At 42.1% G+C, this 19,946-nt stretch overlaps 1 protein-coding gene across 2 annotated transcripts in view; it reads right to left on the bottom strand.

Annotated features, from left to right (window-relative positions):
- Positions 1 to 17,779, bottom strand: part of PCOLCE2 (procollagen C-endopeptidase enhancer 2) — a 43,417-nt gene extending 25,638 nt beyond the window's left edge. The window contains exons 1-4 of one of the 2 annotated variants that reach the window (XM_039486979.1): positions 17,353 to 17,779; positions 15,115 to 15,223; positions 1,643 to 1,898; positions 310 to 434 (exon numbers count right to left, since the gene is read on the bottom strand). In XM_039486979.1, coding sequence (XP_039342913.1) covers positions 310 to 434; positions 1,643 to 1,898; positions 15,115 to 15,223; positions 17,353 to 17,435 — 573 coding nt within the window. In that variant the 5' untranslated portion in view covers positions 17,436 to 17,779. The remainder of the gene's footprint in view (positions 1 to 309; positions 435 to 1,642; positions 1,899 to 15,114; positions 15,224 to 17,352) is intronic. The other variant, XM_039486980.1, reaches the window with a different exon arrangement.
- Between the last annotated feature and the right edge of the window lie 2,167 nt (positions 17,780 to 19,946).

Raw genomic sequence — 19,946 nt, 5'->3', positions numbered from 1 at the left:
GATCTGAAGAATACATTTATCAGGGACAGCTTTTTCATTTGGAAGATTATGGTCATGTGCTGAAGATTAATAGGAAAGTCTGGGTGGCATGTAAAATAATTTTGGGAAGCTAACATAGTTATGAAAAGTAACCTATCAAACATGCCTCAGTCATTGTGTACTCCCTGACATGATACAGATTACTGAGCAGAAACCTGGGCAACGAAAAAAAAAGATGAAGCATAAAGAAGTATCAAAGTAACTAGTATAAATTGCCAACCTACATGTTAACTTTTGTGGGTAAATGTTAAAAGAGATACCAACGCTCACCTGATTCTTTGGGGCTACAATATGCCATGAGCAAGTGACTCCTGCGGGGTAATCTCGATCTGGCCAATTAGGAGTTTTAAAGGACCCAGAAGGCTTGTCTAGTCGTCCACCACAGTACTGATCCCCTAGAAATACAAAACATAACATACTGACCAAAAGCACAGGGCATATGTGTAATGCATTTAATACAGCTGTTCCACTACAGCCAAATTCACAACTCCTGTGTGTAGCCAAAGGAAATAAGCTTTTGTGTAGGGGTTTTCAGATGGGACCCAAAGAAAATGCTCTCAGCCTGAAGTTCTTCCTCTGTAGGTACATGTAGCTGAAGATACAGCTCACTTGACCCTTTTCTCCAGAGCCACTGCACAGCAATACTCCACAGAGTGTAAGGGGTTTTACAGACCACTGTATAGCCTCCCTGCAGCCACACCATTTTGTACAACATAACCCTGCTCGTTCCACTGCATTTAGGGCCCTCCATGCCCATGGGGAGGATTTTGTCCATAGTAAAGAAACTAAAAACTGTTTGTGACTGGTCTCTTTACTTTGTAGAGACTTTAACATATTCTATAATTTTTCTGTAAGATCCATGATAGCAGTGTATTAAGATTAACTTTGCTGACAAAAGATTCTCCCTTGTCCAAAGACTACAAAATTAAAACTATTTTCCCCCCATGGCAAAATTGAGGGTGAGAGAAAAGCTTAGGAATTGGCAAAGAGGAGTCAATATCCATGACTGAAAATGAAAAGGAAAAAAACTTTCTAACTTAACAAAAATGAAGACTTCTTTTTTTAAAGTGCCAGACTAGGGCTTCATTTCTCCTCCTCCCAGCCCCAAAATAATAAAACTTATACCAAATACTGTGAATACATTATCCTTGACTATAACACAAGTGTGCAGCTTCTTCATTATTGTATCCTTTCAGTACCAAGGATGCAGGGTTCTGGATGTTAAAACTTTCAAAGAAGTAGGAAACTTTACTTTAACTTTAAAAGTACCTTTCGCCTCAACGTCTAAGTACATTCTATAAAAGACAAGATAATGTTTGCATTGGTGGCACCAGGCATAAATAGACTTAGCGGTTGATTAGGGCCCCCATTGAGTATTATCCCCAAAATACCATTCATATTATTTAACATGGACTTTTTAACAAGTATATTAGCATGTGATGTGTTGGTATATTTTTTGGTTTGTGGAAATAATGCAATTAGTATTTTTAGGGAATGGGTGAAGGGTAAGGTGTGGCCCCAGAAATATTCCTGCTTAGGGCCCCCGATGGGCTAGCACAGCTTCTGAATGTTTGCCTTTAATATTTGCATAGTTGTAAAATACCTCTTTCATGTGGCTCTGCTGCAGAAAACATAGCAATGAATCCATTTCCAGCTGTGTTCGCATCTGAAATCATTTGTACCAACATCTTATTGCCATTGGCCACAAGGGCACCTGGTTTGAAAGTACCACAGAACCTGCCCAGGCGTTGTCCATTGGCATGACCATTGTAAACATCCACAAAGTCATATCTGCACAAGTTGTCACTTTCCAAGTCTATGTATCTGAAAGACAGAACTACCACCTTTCCTTCAGGCACCTGTAGAGGCGAGAGAGTAATGTATCTTAACATCATCATCATCATCATTAGAAGACTAGCTGCTCTGGTGCTCTGCATAACTGTTGTTTGTGTTTTTAATTGTGTATATTTTCAAGTTCTTTTCCCCAACTTACCAATCAAATTCTTCATTCAAGTACAGATGAGATGTTGAACAAATAATATGGGATGCTCCCTTTCTGTTGTAGTATTCCCTTCCTGTTGTATAGCATCCTCTCTTCAAAATGGTGCTTTGACAAATGTTAATAACTGCTATTCAATATCACATCCCAACTCAACTGCAACTAGTCCCAAGCACATCCTCTGCCAGTGATGTCACATCCACCTTTGAACTCATCAATGGAGAGCTAACCAACTGGTTAATGTCAGGACCATTTTTTTTAATATGAACCAGTCAATCAATTTTGAATTTAGTTCACTTGCCCCTCTCATCCTGGTTATCTGTGGCATTCAAGGGTTTATAATAAAGCTGTTCAATTTGGGGGATTTTACATTTTCTGATCACTTTTAGTAGTAATTTAATAAACACAATATCAATGTAGAAAAAGGGAAACTTTATGGCTAAAACTGCATAGCTAAAATTAACAAATAGATGGAACCCATTTAGTTCCATGGATGTAGTGGAAATACTTGTTTTGATAAAGAATATGTAAAACTACAAGTTGGATACAGAGTTCAAGCAAGCCATTAGTATGCAATGATGATAAGAGAGCCTTTGGTAATAAGAGTCTAGACATAAGTTACATTTTAAATTACTTTTTGGTTAAGGGTAACACTGTGTTCTTGGAACACTAAGGCCTAATGCTGTTTTGCTGCTTTAACAAAAAGCATCTAAAAATCTTTGGTATTTGGATAGAAATAATTACATGTTTAAAACAGACACGGGGAAGCTTTTAAAAAATGCTCAAAGTGATCTCAATTCAAAACTCAGTGCACTTATCCACAAAGAAAAAAATATATATTTTTTGGAACCCAAAGAGTTTACCATCTAAATTTGAGACATGTCATGAGTGGTGGTGATGAATGGTAGGAATTGTATGTGCAATGTTATATAGTTATGCAGGTTAGGCATGTGCATATCTGTTAAGGCTTTGGGTTTTGTAAGAGCTATGGAAAAATAAGTTGTGAGTATTTTTGAATCACTTCATTGTGGACACTGTGAAAGGGGTGAGTTCTCGAGAGATTTAACTGGGGGAGGGAGTAGGGGGGATGGTTGCTCAAACAAAAGAGCATTCCATGTGCTCAAGAGTTCTAAACTTGAAAGGTGTTGGGGCCTAAGCCTGCAAGCTCTTACTATGAGGAGTAGTACACTGATGGGGCACCTGTTTAACAAAGACCATGTAACAGTTTGGGACAGAAAGCAAAGAATATCCTGTTCATTTGAAAACCTGAAAAGGGAACATAGATAGGCAGAATGTAATTACCGGGACTGTATTCATTGACTAGTACAGTGGGTAACCAATTAAAAAACATTACCAGCCATTACTGCACTATGTTGCCTGAGATGCCACCATTATTTCCTGTTTTAAATATTTAACACACAACCAAAGTATGACTAGTAAAGCTCATACATGAGCCACTTTAAACCAATAAATAAATAAAGTTCCTGAAACGTCTCCATATTTATGTGACTATTTTTAAAATCCAGACTTTTATAGTCATGATATAGACTATAATGAGCCTGAGAGACTGAAGTCTTTTCTTTAGCCACAGAACAGGCTAGCACAGGCAGCAGTAGTGCCAATGTTTCCCAACTCTGATTAAGGGGTGAGAGGATATACTTCCTGTAAGTCCATTCAGTCCTTGGAATCTCTGCTGGTTCTGCCAGAAAAGACAACAGTTTTGATTCTTGTTTTTGTGGTATGACCACCTGTTCACTGCAAACTGTACAAAGAGTACCAATTTCCAAACTGATTTCAAAGCGATCTGATGATAACATTAACCTGGGTTGGAGCTGAATCAATGACCCAAAGGTATAAGATTAAATATTCTGTTACCACTCCGCTTAAAACCTTACCTATTGTAAAGTAGCATTATTGGTCACTGTCATAATATTAAAGTATACCATACAATAAAAAAGCTAATATATATAGATAGTATACAACCAAGACTTGTGAAACATAAAATAGAGGAAAAATATGTATTGTGTTTCTAGGAAGTTTGTCTTCTCTGAGAACAGAAAAGAGGAATATTGCAAAGAAAACTGAGGTGAGTAAATTACAGCCTGCCATTTTAAACCTTTAAATTTACTTAGAAGTTATCTCCCTTAATCCCTGTTCACATTTTTCTTGCAAAAATGATGTTCACTACTGTTACCACCCACATCAAAAAACCAGGCAAACTCATCCAAAATACAATAGCTATGTTTTAGAAAAATTTAAAGCAAGTCACGAGGTCAAACTAATGTGCTTCTGAAATAACCAGGCTTTAGTAGGTAGTGAGGGGAAGAAATCCACAGGTCTGCTTAATCAGTTTGAAGCAAATAAGCGCACACACTGTAAACCACTTTGTATAAGCTGTATGACCTCTAGAACCACTGCCACTTTATTGAAAATAATGTTAACTGGAGAACTAGAGAAGTTTTCAACAGCAACAAATAAGTTAATTTAGAAATATAACCAGCAAAACATGTTCTCTGGAAACTTGCAGAAAAAGGACAGCACAGGCAGGACATCTAGAAAAGCTCTAGTGATAAGAATAACTTTTCCTTGTTAATACAAATAGCTTGTCAACTGTACTACACTCAAAGGTAAACTATAATTAAATTAGTTGACGGAACATTGTCAAATCTTGGGCTGCTGAGATTAGTAGCACTGAAACTGGAAGAACAGCATTTATGCCACTTCATGCTGTTCTTCTGACCTACTGCCTTTAAAGTTAAACAATAAACATACTAAATGTTTTAAAATTAGTAAGTGAATACAGTAGGTCTTTAAGGAAATGTATTTAAAGCTTACAGTTTCTTTAATAACCAGCTTATCCTGTAGCATCATATTTTGATTCTAATAGTTTAAATATGTACTGTCTTTACACTGATTTAATATATATTTTGATTAAGGTCTTGGAAAGTAAGGTCTCGAGGTCTTACCTGCAAAGTAAACATAACTCTTAAAACATCACTAAAAGGGAGTGGCTGAAACTACAGAAGCCAGGGAATGTCATTGCACTTTTGGCTAGACAGCATCCTGACTAGTTTTGATACTAAAGTTAAGAAGGGGGGAGGGAGGAGGGAGTATGGTGAAAGGCAAGCTTCCATACCACAACATAGGATGCAGCATCAAAGGGCACTGTCCACTCATTACATGAGAATTCTCTGGGGGGGGATGGAGAGGGGAGGGAGAGGTTTAGAATACTGTATGATTAGTGTTCAGATGTTTTATCAAATACTTGTTCAGCTGCAAACATTATGCTGAAGTGTCATTAAGGGTGTATTTTAAAGCCTCAAATGCAAACAAATTAAGAGCTGTGGATGAAAGTCTAGATTGGCACATCAACTTTAAATTGTACTATCATGCACAAAAAGAGTAGAGGCAAACCACCACTACTGTATTTAAGACTGGAAGTTCAGCCTTGGCTTTTATCTGTTGCTGAGTAATTCATGACTTTTCTTTGTATACGTATATTTAAAGAACAAAAGAACCTATAATACAAGCTTATAAAACTTCCTACATAGGACCTAATACTATACAATAGACTTCTGTCCTGAGTAAGCCCTGTGTAGCTGGCAATTCCCTAGCCCACAGCAAGCCAAGATAACCAGGAGAAAGCTTGCCTCCTGCAGAAGCCGCAAAACAATATCTAACAAAACTCTGTAGTACCAAGTTGTGGCGTTGCCTGGCTGGGTTAGTGCTCATGCAGATAAATTCTCTGCAGAAATTCAGGCAGATTCTCAGTAGGTATAAATTGTCATAGCTCCATTGAAGTTAGTGGAATGATGACAATTTACACCAGCTGGTGGATAGGGCACCCTTAGAGGCAGATCCTCAATCTTGTGTTGGGAAATCTAAATTCCTACAGCTATAGAATTCTTGGTAATCTCTTGGCACTGCCACAGGGAAGGGGGTGACACATGGGTCTGGCCTGGCTTAAACAAATGAACTGTGTATTGTGGTGCATCAGAAATTAGAACCTGTAACAAAACAACAAGTGGAAGTTTTGAAAGAGAAAGACTAAAGACCTTTGCTTTAAATCAGTCTCCTAAAAAAGCTGAATTTCTATAATTTTATTTTAGAACAGGAGTACTTGTGGCACCTTGGAGACTAACAAATTTATTTGAGCATAAGCTTTCATGGGCTAAAGCCCACTTCTTTGGATGCATAGAATGGAACATATAGTGAGGAGATATATATATACACATACAGAGAGCATGAAAAGGTGGGAGTTGTCTTACCAACTCTGAGAGGCCAATTAAGTAAGTGAAAAAAATTTTGAACTGATAATCAAGATAGCCCAGTACAGACAGTTTGATAAGAAGTGTGAGAATACTTACAAGGGGAGATAGATTCAATGTTTGTAATGGCTCAGCCATTCCCAGTCTCTATTCAAGCCTAAATTGATTGTATCTAATTTGCATATCAATTTGAGTTCAGCAGTTTCTCGTTGGAGTTTGTTTTTGAAGCTTTTCTGTTGCAAAATTGCCACCCTCAGGTCTGCTACACTAAATACACAGAAAGGCTATAGTATCAGAGGGTTAGCCGTGTTAGTCTGGATCTGTAAAAGCAGCAAAGAGTCCTGTGGCACCTTATAGACTAACAGACGTATTGGAGCATGAGCTTTCGTGGGTGAATACCCACTTCGTCAGATGCATGCTAAAGTGCCACAGGACTCTTTGGTGCTTTTACAGAAAGGCTATATACTCCTATTAGTGAACATACATGCCTCTCTAGCAGAGAAAGGAGAATATATCCCTAAACATTTTTAGGGAAAGTTGTTTATGGTGTGCACTGTTCTAAAAACATCAGTATTTAGACTGTAAGCACTTTGATGCAGGGGCATTCTTATTTTATATATACAGCACCTAGCACAGTAAGGTCCCTGGATGTTTTTGTGCCATCACTAAGAGAAACTTGTCTCTTCCTAATACCATGCATAGTTTGCTCTAACTTAAAACAGAGCCTATTCACAAGTGTACCTCTTCCTGCTTTTTGGGAAAGTTCTTGGTATGTCTTGCTCTTCCATATTATTTACTACAGTGTTGGGGGCGGAGAGAAAGGGAGTTGTTTGTGGACCAGAGCCTTAAATGCCAAGTTTTAAACTTGACTTAAATGATTTTGGCTGACTAATAAACCTTTCCAAAACAGTGTTTAATAATAAAAATGCTGAGTGTTTAGCCATAGTGGTGCTATGGATCACTAGAACACCCTTCCCACTATTCTTATTGTCAAGACTTGAAAAATTTATCAGATGTCTGCTAGCGAGGAGATTAAACATGTTAGCCAGAATTAATATGAAAGATATATTGGAATGGGGGAGTAATGCAATGAAAGGAGGCCCAATTTCTGTGCCCACTTCCTTCCCGTCCCCTCCTCTCCAGCTGCTGATCTTTTCCCCCACCTGGAAGCAATGCAGCAGTGCATATTTGGAAGGATAATTTCACAACCATACAAACTAGATGCTTTTGAGAGATAAAGTCTAGAGAAACTGACTTAAGCACCTCTGCTCATAAGGGCAAGTTTCTAATTCCACTGATCAGTGGATTTTTCAAACCCTGCTTATTTCAGAAAACTTGTTCTGCAATCCAGCTACTGAACCTATAAAAACATCACCTTGTATGACTGTGACAGTCTTGAGTATTATTTTTACACATTGAGCATGCTGCATTGTATAGGAACTGCATGGTTTGCCAAAAGACACAGGACAGCCGTACAACTTTTCAGACTATTCAACATAACTATGTGGGGTGATGACCAAGAAAGGATTATACAATATTAAAAGCAAATGTATGTGATACAGTGAGTGACACTATGCAAGTTACTACAGGAGAGGAAACAAGAGTAAAGATGATTCTTAGCAGCAGCAGCACAAACCAAAGGTTTCTGAATAGTCTCCCAAAGCTGCAATACAAGCGCTAGCACGTGCTGCACACTTCTTCTAGCTCTCAGAATACAGCAGTTGTTTCTGTTAACCAGCATCTTTAAATAACAGAAACTTAATTGGGCTTGTGTCTCTTCCAGCTTTAGCAAAATAACTCTGGAAGACTTCAGCAGATACAATAATAATAAAATACTTATCTCTTATGTAGCACTCTTCATCAGTAGCTCTCAAAGAGCTTTACAAAAGAAGGTATCATTATCCCCAATTTACAGATGTGAAAACTGAGGCACAGAGGTGAAGTAACTTGCCCAAGGTCACCCAGCATACCAGTGCCATAGCCATGAATAAAACTCAGGTCTCTTGAGTTACAATCCAGTGCTCTATCTGCTAGGTCACATTGTCTCACTTTATATTATATTACCTATTTAATGTTTTATAAAGGAATTTTACAAATTGCTTGCCCTATCTCAATTAACTTTGGATTTCTTGTAAAGAAGATGGCATTCTCTGGTTGAGAAAACACTTCCATACCTCTGATAACCCACACAGAAAGCAAAACAATAGCTGTTCAAGTTTTGCAGACTTGAGACAGATTCTCCTGCAAGTTCCACATTGCTACCATGGACTGGCAAAAGGTGTTCTAGTATCAGATACTAGTTGAGTAGGCCTTTACATGGTAACTAAGGAGATGTCTTTGCTACACCTTGGGCTCCTAGTTGGGTATTACCTCCACCTCCGTCCCAGCCACACATACAACTCTCTTACCAGAGTTTGGTGGTATTTAAACCTGAGCTAGCTGGCCTGACTGGACTTGAGTGCCACTTTCACTTGGGCTGGTAACCCACCCACTTTCCAGTGAGGATGCAGGCTAAATCATTGGAGTGTGGATAGTCCTCCAATGCCTTCCTACAATTCCCCGCTGCAAGCCCAATTCACTGTGAAAGAATCAGTGTCTCAGCTTACTGCAGCACAAAGAACCATTGGATGTGTCCCCAGAAGTTCTAGCAATGCACATGTGGGGGGAAAAAGACCAGGAGTACTTGTGGCACCTTAGAGACTAAGACATTTATTTGATCATAAGCTTTCGTGGGCTACAGCCCACTTCATCGGATGCATAGAATGGAACATACAGTAAGGAGATATATGTATATACATGTAAGCAGAGTCAGGATGAGCTCTACCCTGACATCTGGTGGTGAATTGTGACGAGTGTGGAAAAGAACTTCAGGGGCTGGTCTTGTTCACATAGGCATACCCACCCCACCCAGCATGAGCCCACAGCTGCCCAAATGGTCACTTTGGCTGCTGTGGGATCCCCAGTTTCTCTGTTATTGGGGCAGGAAGAATAAAATGTTGTTACCCTGATTATGTGAATCAAGGCCAGTGGAACTGTCTTATGACAGAGGGACTCACCATCAATTAAGTAGCACTCACTAGACAAGGGACATGGTTCCAAAACCCAGTGAATCAAGAGAGACTGGGGATAAGTATTTGTACCTGATGGTATGGGCCCCTTTTGAGGGCCTGAAACACCAATTGCACTGCTTCCTCTCTCCACTGTTGAATAGTAGAGCTAATTTTGATTCCATTAAGGGTCTAGTTACAGGCTACTGTGCTGAATTCACTTTGGGCCAATGGTTCACCAGCACTAGGGCTCTCCTACTACAAGCAGAAATCACTAAGAGCTGAAATCACTAAAGAGCGGAGATCACTGAGTGCTGTGTTAACTAGTGGGGGAGCCTGAAGGTATTGCTAAGCAGCTGGCAGAGCTGAGCAGTTTATGGGACGGTTGGAGCGGCCCATGGGACGGCGATTGGAGTGAAGCAGTGCAGAGTGGAGCAGTTTGTGGGACGGCGGGAGCGGCTCACGGGACGGCTGGTGGAGTGGAACGGCTTGTGGTGAAGACCGCAGCAGAACCCCACAGAGAGGCAGGGCAGTCGGCTTTGGACCATGTAAGGTGCCCCTTAACACCCTGTGTGATCCTTCCTCCCTCCCCCATTTCTACCCAGCTGGGGGGTGGTGTAGAACTTTGCAGATAAACTTTTGAAATCTGGGGCTGCACTGACCAGGGACAGAGACTTCTGGGTTGTTGGATTTTTGGGTTGCTGGACTCAAGAGACTCTTGGGGTGCTGGACTTTTGGGACTTTGGGGTGATCTTTTGGGTGGTTGGACTTAAGACCCTGAGGGGAAATGGACACTGCCAAACTAGCTTGGGGGTGGGTCTTTTCCTCATGGTTTGTGTTATGAATCCTGTTTGTGGTGTTTCCCCAACATAATACCGCATTGTTTCCCTCCTTTATTAAAAGGATTTTGCTACACTCAGACTCCGTGCTTGCAAGAGGGGAAGTATTGCCTCTTAGAGGCAACTGCAGGGGGTGGTATGTTATTGTCCCAGGTCACTAGGTGGGGGCTCGAGCCAGTTTTGCATTGCGTTATTGAAACGGAACCGCTAGATACTGAACCTGGCCCTTGTTGCTGCCAACTCAGATGGGCAGAAGGGTTACATACACATACAGAGAACATGAAAAGGTGGGAGTTCCCCTAGCCCTAAGAGGCTAATTAATTAAGATAAGCTATTGTCAGCAGGAGGAAAAAAAACTTTTGTAGTGATAATCAAGATAGCCCATTTAAGACAGTTTGACAAGAAGGTGTGAGGATACTTAACATGGGGAAATAGATTCAATGTGTGTAATGGCTCAGCCATTCCCAGTCTCTATTTAAGACTAAATTGATAGTATCTAGTTTGCATATTAATTCAAGTTCAGCAGTTTCTCATTGGAGTCTGTTTTTGAAGCTTTTCTGTTACAAAATTGCCACCTTTAAAGAGAGAGGCTGAAGTGTTTTCCTACTGGTTTTTGAATGTTATGATTCCTGATGTCAGATTTGTGTCCAGTTATTCTTTTGCGTAGAGACTGTCTGGTTTGGCCAATGTACATGGCAGAGGGGCATTGCTGGCACATGATGGCATATATCATATTGGTAGATATGCAGGTGAATGAGCCCGTGATGGCGTGGCTGATGTGATCAGGGCCGGCTCCAGGGGTTTTGCTGCCCCAAGCAGCCAAACAAAAATAAAATAAAATAAAAAAGCCGCGATCGCGATCTGCGGCAATTCAGCAGGAGGTCCTTCGCTCCGAGCGGGAGCAAGGGACCCTCCGCCGAATTGCCGCCGAATACCTAAAAGTGCCACCCTGCTCCCAAGTTGCCACCCCAAGCACCTGCTTGATAAGCTGGTGCCTGGAGCCGGCCCTGGATGTGATTAGGTCCTATGATGGTGTCACTTGAATAGATATGTGGACAAAGTTGGCATCGGGCTTAGTTGAAAGGACAGGTTCCTGGGTTAATGTTTTTGTTCTGTGGTGTGTGGTCGCTGGTGAGTATTTGCTTCAGGTTGGGGGGCTGTCTGTAAGCAAGGACAGGTCTGTCTCCCAAAATCTGTGAGAGTGAGGGATCATCTTTCAGGATAGGTTGTAGATCTTTGATGATGCGCTGGAGAGGTTTTAGTTAACTAGCAGGGAAGAATTAGTAGGGGAAGAAAATGTGGATGGGAACCTGGGAGGCAGTGGCCATGAGATGGTAGAGTTCAGGATCCTGACAAAAGGAAGAAAGGAGAGCAGCAGAATACAGACCCTGGACTTCAGAAAAGCAGACTTTGACTCCCTCAGGAAACTGATGGGCAGGATCCCCTGGGAGAATAACATGAGGGGGAAAGGAGTCCAGGAGAGCTGGTTGTATTTTAAAGAATCCTTATTGAGGCTGCAGGAACAAACCATCCCGATGTGTAGAAACAATAATAAATATGGCAGGTGACTAGCTTGGCTTAACAGTGAAATTCTTGCTGATCTTAAACACAAAGAAGAAGCTTACAAGAAGTGGAAGCTTGGACAAATGACTAGGGAGGAGTAAAAAAATATTGCTCAGGCATGCAGGAGTGAAATCAGGAAGGCCAAATCACAATTGGAGTTGCAGCCAGCAAGGGATGTTAAGAGTAACAAAAAGGGTTTCTACAGGTATGTTAGCAACAAGAAGGTGGTCAGGGAAAGTGTGGGCCCCTTACTGAATGGGGGAGGCAACCTAGTGACAGAGGATGTGGAAAAAGCTAATGTACTCAATGCTTTTTTTGCCTCTGTCTTCACGAACAAGGTCAGTTCCCAGACTACTGCACTGGGCAGCACAGTATGGGGAGGAGGTGACCAGCCCTCTGTGGAGAAAGAAGTGGTTTGGGAGTATTTAGAAAAGCTGATGAGCACAAGTCCATGGGGCCGGAAGCACTGCATCCGAGGGTGCTAAAGGAGTTGGCCGATGAGATTGCAGAGCCATTGGCCATTATCTTTGAAAACTCATGGCAAGTGGGGGAGGTCCTGGATGACTGGATAAAGGCCAATGTAGTGCCCATCTTTAAAAAAGGGAAGGAGGAGGATCTGGGGAACTACAGGCCAGTCAGCCTCACCTCAGTCCCTGGAAAAATCATGGAGCAGGTCCTTAAGGAATCAATTTTGAAGCACTTTGAGGAGAGGAAAATGATCAGAATAGTCAGCATGGATTCACCAAGGGCAAGTCATGCCTGACTAACCTAATTGCTTTCTATGATGAGATAACTGGCTCTGTGGATGAGGGGAAAGCAGTGGACATGTTATTTCTTGACTTTAGCAAAGTTTTTGATACAGTCTCCCACAGTATTCTTGCCAGCAAGTTAAAGAAGTATGGGCTGGATGAATGGACTATAAGGTGGATAGAAAGCTGTCTAGATCACCGGGCTCAACAGGTAGTGATCAATGGCTCCATGTCTAGTTGGCAGCTGGTATCAAGTGGAGTGGGGGTTCTGGGGGTGGTTTTGTTCAATATCTTCATTATAATTCTGGAGAATGGCATAGACTGCACCCTCAGCAAGTTTGCAGATGACACTGAAGTGGGAGGAGTGGTAGATATGCTGGAGGGTAGGGATAAGATACAGAGGGACCTAGACAAATTAGAGGATTGGGCCAAAAGAAATCCGATGAGGTTCAGCAAGGACAAGTGCAAAGTCCTGCACTTAGGATGGAAGAATCCCATGCACTGCTACAGACGAGGGACCGAGTGGCTAGGCAGCAGTTCTGCAGAAAAGGACCTAGGGGTTATAGTGGACAAGAAGCTGGATATGAATCAACAGTATGCGCTTGTTGCCAAGAAGGTTAACGGCATTTTGGGCTGTATAAGTAGGAGCATTGCCAGCAGATCGAGGGATGTGATCATTCCCCTCTATTTGGCATTGGTGAGACCTCATCTGGAGTACTGTGTCCAGTTTTGGGCCCCACACTATAAGAAGGATGTGGAAAAACTGGAAAGAGTCCAGCAGAGGGCAACAAAAATTATTAGGGGGCTGGAGCACATGATTTATGAGGAGAGGCTGAGGGAACTGGGATTATTTAGTCTGCAGAAGAGAAAAATGAGCTGCTTTCAAGAACCTGAAAGGGGGTTCCAAAGAGGATGAATCTTGACTATTCTCAGTGGTAGCAGATGAAAGAACAAGGAGTAATGGTCTCAAGTTGCAGTGACGGAGGTTTAGGTTGGATATTAGGAAAAACTTTTTCACTAGGAAGGTGGTAAAGCACTGGAATGGGTTACCTAGGGAGGTGGTGGAATCTCCTTCCTTAGAGGTTTTTAAGGCCTGGCTTGACAAAGCCCTGGCTGGGATGATTTAGTTGGGGATTGGTCCTGCTTTGAGCAGGGTGTTGGACTAGATGACCCAGAGGTCCCTTCCAACCCTGATATTCTATGATTCAATGTGGTTGCTCACATCCAGGCTAAACTAATCAGGATGCTCAGATGCAGTTGCCAATCGCTCAAATGAACTCTGCAATGAAAACATACCATAGGGACATTCCTTAAATAAAATCAGTTCAGGTTTTGTTTTGTTTTTTCTGACTTAGTTATAAGGAATAGAACTGCCCACAGTGTATACTTCAGTGTATACTTTCTAGCAATCATTTGTAATCTAAGTCTTTTATAAGAACTTTACTTTTGTCATTTTTCAATATCATCATCATCTTCTTCAATATGTTTCAAATTTATGAAGAACTGATTTCAAAATTATTTCATGGCACCAACTGCTATTGAAAATCAGCTTTGTTGTTGCTACTCTTGTCTCACAGTCTTATATTACTTCAAATAGAGTTTTTGCCAGCCAATCAGATTTCAGGATAGCTAACCAGTAATCACTAGTAAATGTTAAAGCAACTGAGTCTCTTCAGACAGCGAGAAACAAGTTTATAAATGAAAATGGAGCATACTTCAGATTGTTCTTTTCTAGAAGAAGTTGGGCACTGATTAATATCAGCACAAAAAGCTGTTCTCCACCCTAATCCAAATGCAGAATACAAAGATTAAATCTACATCATTTGTTTGCTCTGACAGTAATTTAAAAACAACTGTCACAAGATCATGGTCTCCTACTTGCATCAGTGTCTCTATAGCAACAAGGCTGTATTATTCTTTGATGTCCTATTTCATTACCACTATCCATTCTTTTTTATATATTCTTTAGTGGCAACTTCAAAAGAGAATTTTCAGATCACTCATTTCCCTCCTTGACCGGAGCCCATATACTAGTCCTGACCCCAGAGAAACTCTCCACTGATGTTAATGGGAGTTATGCATGTAGCCAGAGGGCAGTGTGTGGCTTTAAGTATCTCTTTGGTAGCATAATTTGTCATCATCATACCTGTGGAAAAGTAAAAGGAGCTTAGTTAAAGCCTCTTTATGAAGTCTCTGGTTTATAACATGTCCAGCACTGAAGGGATATTCAGTTCTGGCCATTCAGTTTAATAGTGTTTGCTCACTTATTAGCATCATTCATGGATATAATGTGGCTGCTCTGCAAACTCATTTCAGTGTCAAGTATCCTAAAATGTACATATCTCTTACTATGTTTTTTTAATTTGGGGTATACATTTAAGTTGAACCTCTATTATGGTGTCTTTAAAAAGTTTCCATGCAGCTTGCCAGGATTTCACTTTTGGCACTGTACCTAATGTAACCCTAAAAAATGTTCCAGACAGCTGAAATATGTAAGCCCAACAACTCATTATCAGAGGCATCTGTCACCTAATATAAAATGTTGGCATTATAAAACAGGTAGCTCTTCATTCTTTTCAGAAGTGTTTTTGTGATATTAGAAAGTCTTACTGTGATTTTCCAAGTACATTTGCTGTTTGGAGGGTAAACTCCAGGGAATCCTTCACTCCCAATAAACCCTGACTCTCCAGACAGAATTCCTCCACACGTAAAAGCAGGCCTGGGAATAAAAAAATACTGCTTAGTTTAGAAATATATTCCATCAACACTTTCTATAATACTGAAGATGGAAAGACTATTAACCTGTGTAATGGGGATGTCAGCTAAAATGTTGATACAAAAATGTACAGCAACTTTAAATAAATGATTGAATAACATCAGCAGATATTTAAATTGTAATATAGTACAACTTTTAATGCCCAAAATGAGGTGTGGCTAGAAGTGACAGCTCAGCCCTTACAAATTTTAGATATAGTGCTGCATGCTGTTATACTTGCACAGTTTGTTCAAGTTTCGCCCTGTTTATAGTAAACAAAATAGGAGGGGGAAATACCATAACAAATTAATATTTCTATAAAAAGCACACTTCTCCAGCAGATAAGTCATTAGAGAATGTAAAGTTAGGTCTCTTCCCCCCCCCCCCCCCGCCGCATTATTCTCACTTTATTAAAACAACAATTTATCACAGAATTTTAAAGCAAGCCATCTCATCGATTTTTTTTCTCTATACTGAGAATACCAGGACCCATAATTCTCCATCAATGCACCTCCTGTTTGCATCACAGCATCCATTTGGAGCTGCACTGGTGGGAATTATAGATCCTAATTTTGCCTAATGGTATTGATGGGTAATTAGACCCTGGTTCAGCAAAGCATGCTTAATGTAAGCACATCCTTCATGCTCAAGTACTTTGCCATGGCTGTAAAACTCTTTGACATCGCTGAAAAGGTGATATGTAGCAATGCAAAATCAGTATTAAAAGACAAGAGTGTGGCAAACAGCCAAGGTGGTGGGCGTTGTTTTTCTTCCCATGAATCCAGTGCTGGCAAGTTTATTCATCCAAGAAATTATATAACAGGATGTTTGTTTTTAATTTCAATATCCCCCAAAATAAAATAAAAAATCCCTTTGAAAGTATAACCAGAATCTTTTTATCCCCTTCAAATTAAATACAAGAAACTGAGGTGTTTGGACTTTTTTTGTACATGCCAAGAAATGCTAGCATGTGTTACAAGAAAAGGGTAGCGTTTCTGTGCTCCTTGTTTCTCTTTCATTAGAGGAAAGTAGAACAGAGGAGATCCTAACTACTCTTCACACTTTGTAATTTGCACAAATAATGTTGATCTTAATGCCCCACTCCTCAGCAAGCATTTAACAGCAAGTTGCTGGGGTGATGTCTCATCAAGATTTTATTATATATACTGTACAATATTTACTGGTATAGGTCAAGTGTTAGTTAATGTGACCACTGTAATTAGATTCTACTCAAGGCTTTGATCCTGCAGTCAGAACTGCCTGCACAGATCCTGGGTGCCCTGCCAGAAGGGGTATAAATGGAAAAAAAAATCTTGTGATGCAGTATCCCTGCTTTTTCCTGTTCTTGTCCAGTCACTTGTTAATTTGCAACGTTCAAGTGTTGCAATGGGCCTTTCAGTCATTCGTGTGAATTCCAGACGTTTTACTCTCGCTTGTTAGTAGCAGAATGGGTTGATTTAGATGGGGATCCTTTAAGGTTAGTGCCCTGGATTCTTGCCCTTTTGACTCTTCCCTCTAGCACAGGCTCATCCCCTCCCGATGTAACACATGCCAAAGTGAGCCTCGGATGCCATCTTTTCCCCCAGCCAGGAGTGGGGGTCAGGGGTTCCGGGTCTTTCCTTCTCTGAGTGACACCTCTGTCCTCCTGCCTCACAGTCGCCCTGGACATAGCCAGCGAGCCCAGCCGCCCCCGCCCACCGTTGGCGCCGTTCTGTGGAGAACAAGATGTTCCTTCCTTCTAGGCAAAGAAGGGGCTGCAGCGCACCCACCCCTCCCGGGGCACCAGGCGAGGCGCCCGCCGCTCCTTGCCCCAGCGCGGCCGCCGCAGCCGGACGGGGGAGCAGCAGAGAGGCTGGCTGGGGAGGCGCCAACAGGGGCACAAGCGCGGGGCGGTGCCTCAGCGCCCCCTCGTGCTCTTGCCTAGGTGTCTCGAGCGCCTGCAAGGCTCGGACCCGGAGGCGCGGGAGCCGCAGCGCGGGGCAGCTGTAAGGGCAGGCGGGAGTAGGGGTCGGGAGGCAGCGGCAGGGGGCAGAGCTCAGCGTGGCCCGAGTGGCAAAGCAGCGGCTGGAGGGGGCGCCCCCACGAGCCGTTACCTCTGTTGCGGCGGCTGCTGGCGGGAGAGATGAGCGGCGGCCAGCAGGAGCCCCAGGCCCCAGGAGCACGCGGCTGGCCTCATCGCGGGCGCCCCGGCTCGCCTGTGCGGAGCGGCGGCTCTCGTGTGGGGGGCTTTTAAAGGCAGGTTGCAGGCTCGGCAGCCTCTCCGCGCGGTCCCCCTGGAGGAGTTTCCCTGGCATCGCGCCGCTCCGCGTGAATATCCCGGTTGTTCTTCCAGGCGAGGGGAGGAGGGAAGAGGCTTCCCCAGCCCAGAGCTCGCTCCCACTCCCCCTTTCGCCCCGTGCTTGGAAAACTTCCCTCGCAGCCCGGGGGCAGGAGTCCGCTGCCCAGAGACTCGGGCAGGAACATGCCGCTCACAGCCCCTGCAGCCCGGGCTGCGGCTGCTCCCTGGTGCGTGTCTTGGGCTGGCCGCGGGGTCGGAGGTTACTGTGGGGTGTCAAAGGCGAAGATCACCACAGAGCCCTGCCTGGGCCAAGTGTGAAGCCCCGTCCGGGCAACACAAAGCACAGAGCCACTGCTCAAGCGGCTGTAAACATCCAGCTCGGGTGGGGAGTGTTTATTTAACCGCTAGTCCAGTTCCTTGGGCTTTTTCATTCGTAGCAGCTAAACTGTAACTTTGTGATTCCTCCTTTTCCTCAGGAGCGGTCCTGACAGTTCTGTCGTTTCTGGGACAGCGGTTCTTTTTTCACAAGAAACTTTCACATGTCTGATCGCAGTTGGGAGATGGGGAAAATCTCCCCATCCTTCAGTTACTGTACTGGCAAAGGGGAAATGATTTCATATAGTGAAGGAGGAATGTGTATTTAAGTTCAGCTCTCAAATTTCACGTAATTTGTAACTGTCATGTTCAGTTATATGGGGCCTGGGGAACTGATCAACCTTACAGTCCTCAACAGAAAATGAGTCTGTGCCCTGCATAGTCCTGAGAATAATCCTACATACTATTTACTGTACACACAGATGGACTGCACTAGTACCTGCACATGCACAAGAAGTCTGAATTAATTTACATTATCAGGAATGGTTTAAAAACCTACTAATTATCTCAGAGAGATGACTAATTACACCATGTTTGTAATGCCGGGTTTTGCATTTCATAATGTGGCACACCACACCAGTTTTGTTTATACGGAGCACAAATAAACTCAGTGTCATCATCTGTACAATTACGTACAGCTTTGTCAATATTTGTAAAATACTAGTACTGCTTTCAAAAAAAGTATTCTTTAAAATTCAAAAGTAAATTAAAAACGTCATTTTGTTTACCAGTGGTAAATATTGACTCATTGGAATAAGGTAGCATTTAAGATCTGACTGTAACAAGGGTACTCTTTAAGGCCCTGTGGGGACTACTCATCTAGTAAAGTTAAGCACATGTGTAAGTGTTTGTAGAGTTGGAGCCTAAGTTAATTAACTGAGAAAAGTAGTGAAAAAATGAAATCTTAGTATTATTGTAGCTATTTTTTGAAGTTTACCAAGAACCAAATAGTAGTAAAAACCATACATTTTTATTTTGAACAATTATTGCAAACAGCATTATAATCTTGACTGTCCTTAAAATAAATGGATTTAAAAAATAAACTAGGACAGACTGGACACTAAATAAACACATGGACAAGAGTGAAATGAAATTGCCTGGGCAAGAACCTAGAATTTTACTTTCTTTTGTGATTACTGGTGATAATTTAAGCCTAAAATGTATCCAGTCTTTTATTAATCTACACATAAAGATGATAATTTAGGCTCACATGAGTGATATTATATAGCACAGACATAGTGTGTCTTGGTACAGCCAACTGCAGACTAGACTGCAAGAAATTGGACAGAACTGCACTAGTTCCGAAAACTATTCACCAGCTAGCAGGGCAATAATGTAAACCTTTTTTATGGTTTATTATCTTATTTTATCTGTTAAGCACTTGACATGCTTACCTAGGTACAGAATGCAAATAAGGGAAGTCCCCACCCAAAGAGCTTACAGTCTAAAAGACAGACAGAGAGAAGACCAGATGCACAGGAGACCCCTAGGAAGGGTCCTATAAACTTAGAATTAAAAAATAAAAAACCTTCTCTCTCTCTCTCCTCTGACATAATGCTGGAGTGAAGAAGACACTGAGCTCATGCAGATTAGTGTTGATCTCATGGAAGGAGTGAATCCCTGGAAGAATTTGAGTGGGCAGAGGTGAGAGCCTGCCCCACTGGGACTGGGAGGGTGTGAGGCGTGAGATGCAGCACAGAAAAACACTAGGCAATGAAAGGGGTAGTGATACTGACACTGGTGGAGTGAATTGTGGGGGACTGATGAGAGATGCAACAGAACAAGATCTGAGCTGTGCAGGGCCTTAGAGACAAGGATAACTTAAAACAGCAGTTAAGAGGTAGTCGATGCAGGGATTCAAAGAAGGAATTGACATGGTTAGCTCAGTGGGTGAGGGAGAGAATGTTAGCAGCTGTATTCTGGGCTGACTTGAGGTGCATGATATGGGAAACAGGGAGGCCAAAGAGGAGGAAGTGTGCATGCCTTGGCCAATAGGCTTGTGTTTGTCAGCTTGAAGGTTAAATAACTATTATG

The sequence above is a fragment of the Mauremys reevesii genome, linkage group 9, assembly GCF_016161935.1.
Source record: "Mauremys reevesii isolate NIE-2019 linkage group 9, ASM1616193v1, whole genome shotgun sequence".
In the NCBI taxonomy this organism is placed as follows: Eukaryota; Metazoa; Chordata; order Testudines; family Geoemydidae; genus Mauremys; species Mauremys reevesii.
The sequence above is the reverse complement of the archived record's forward strand: the minus strand, read 5'-3'. Positions and strand labels throughout refer to the sequence as shown.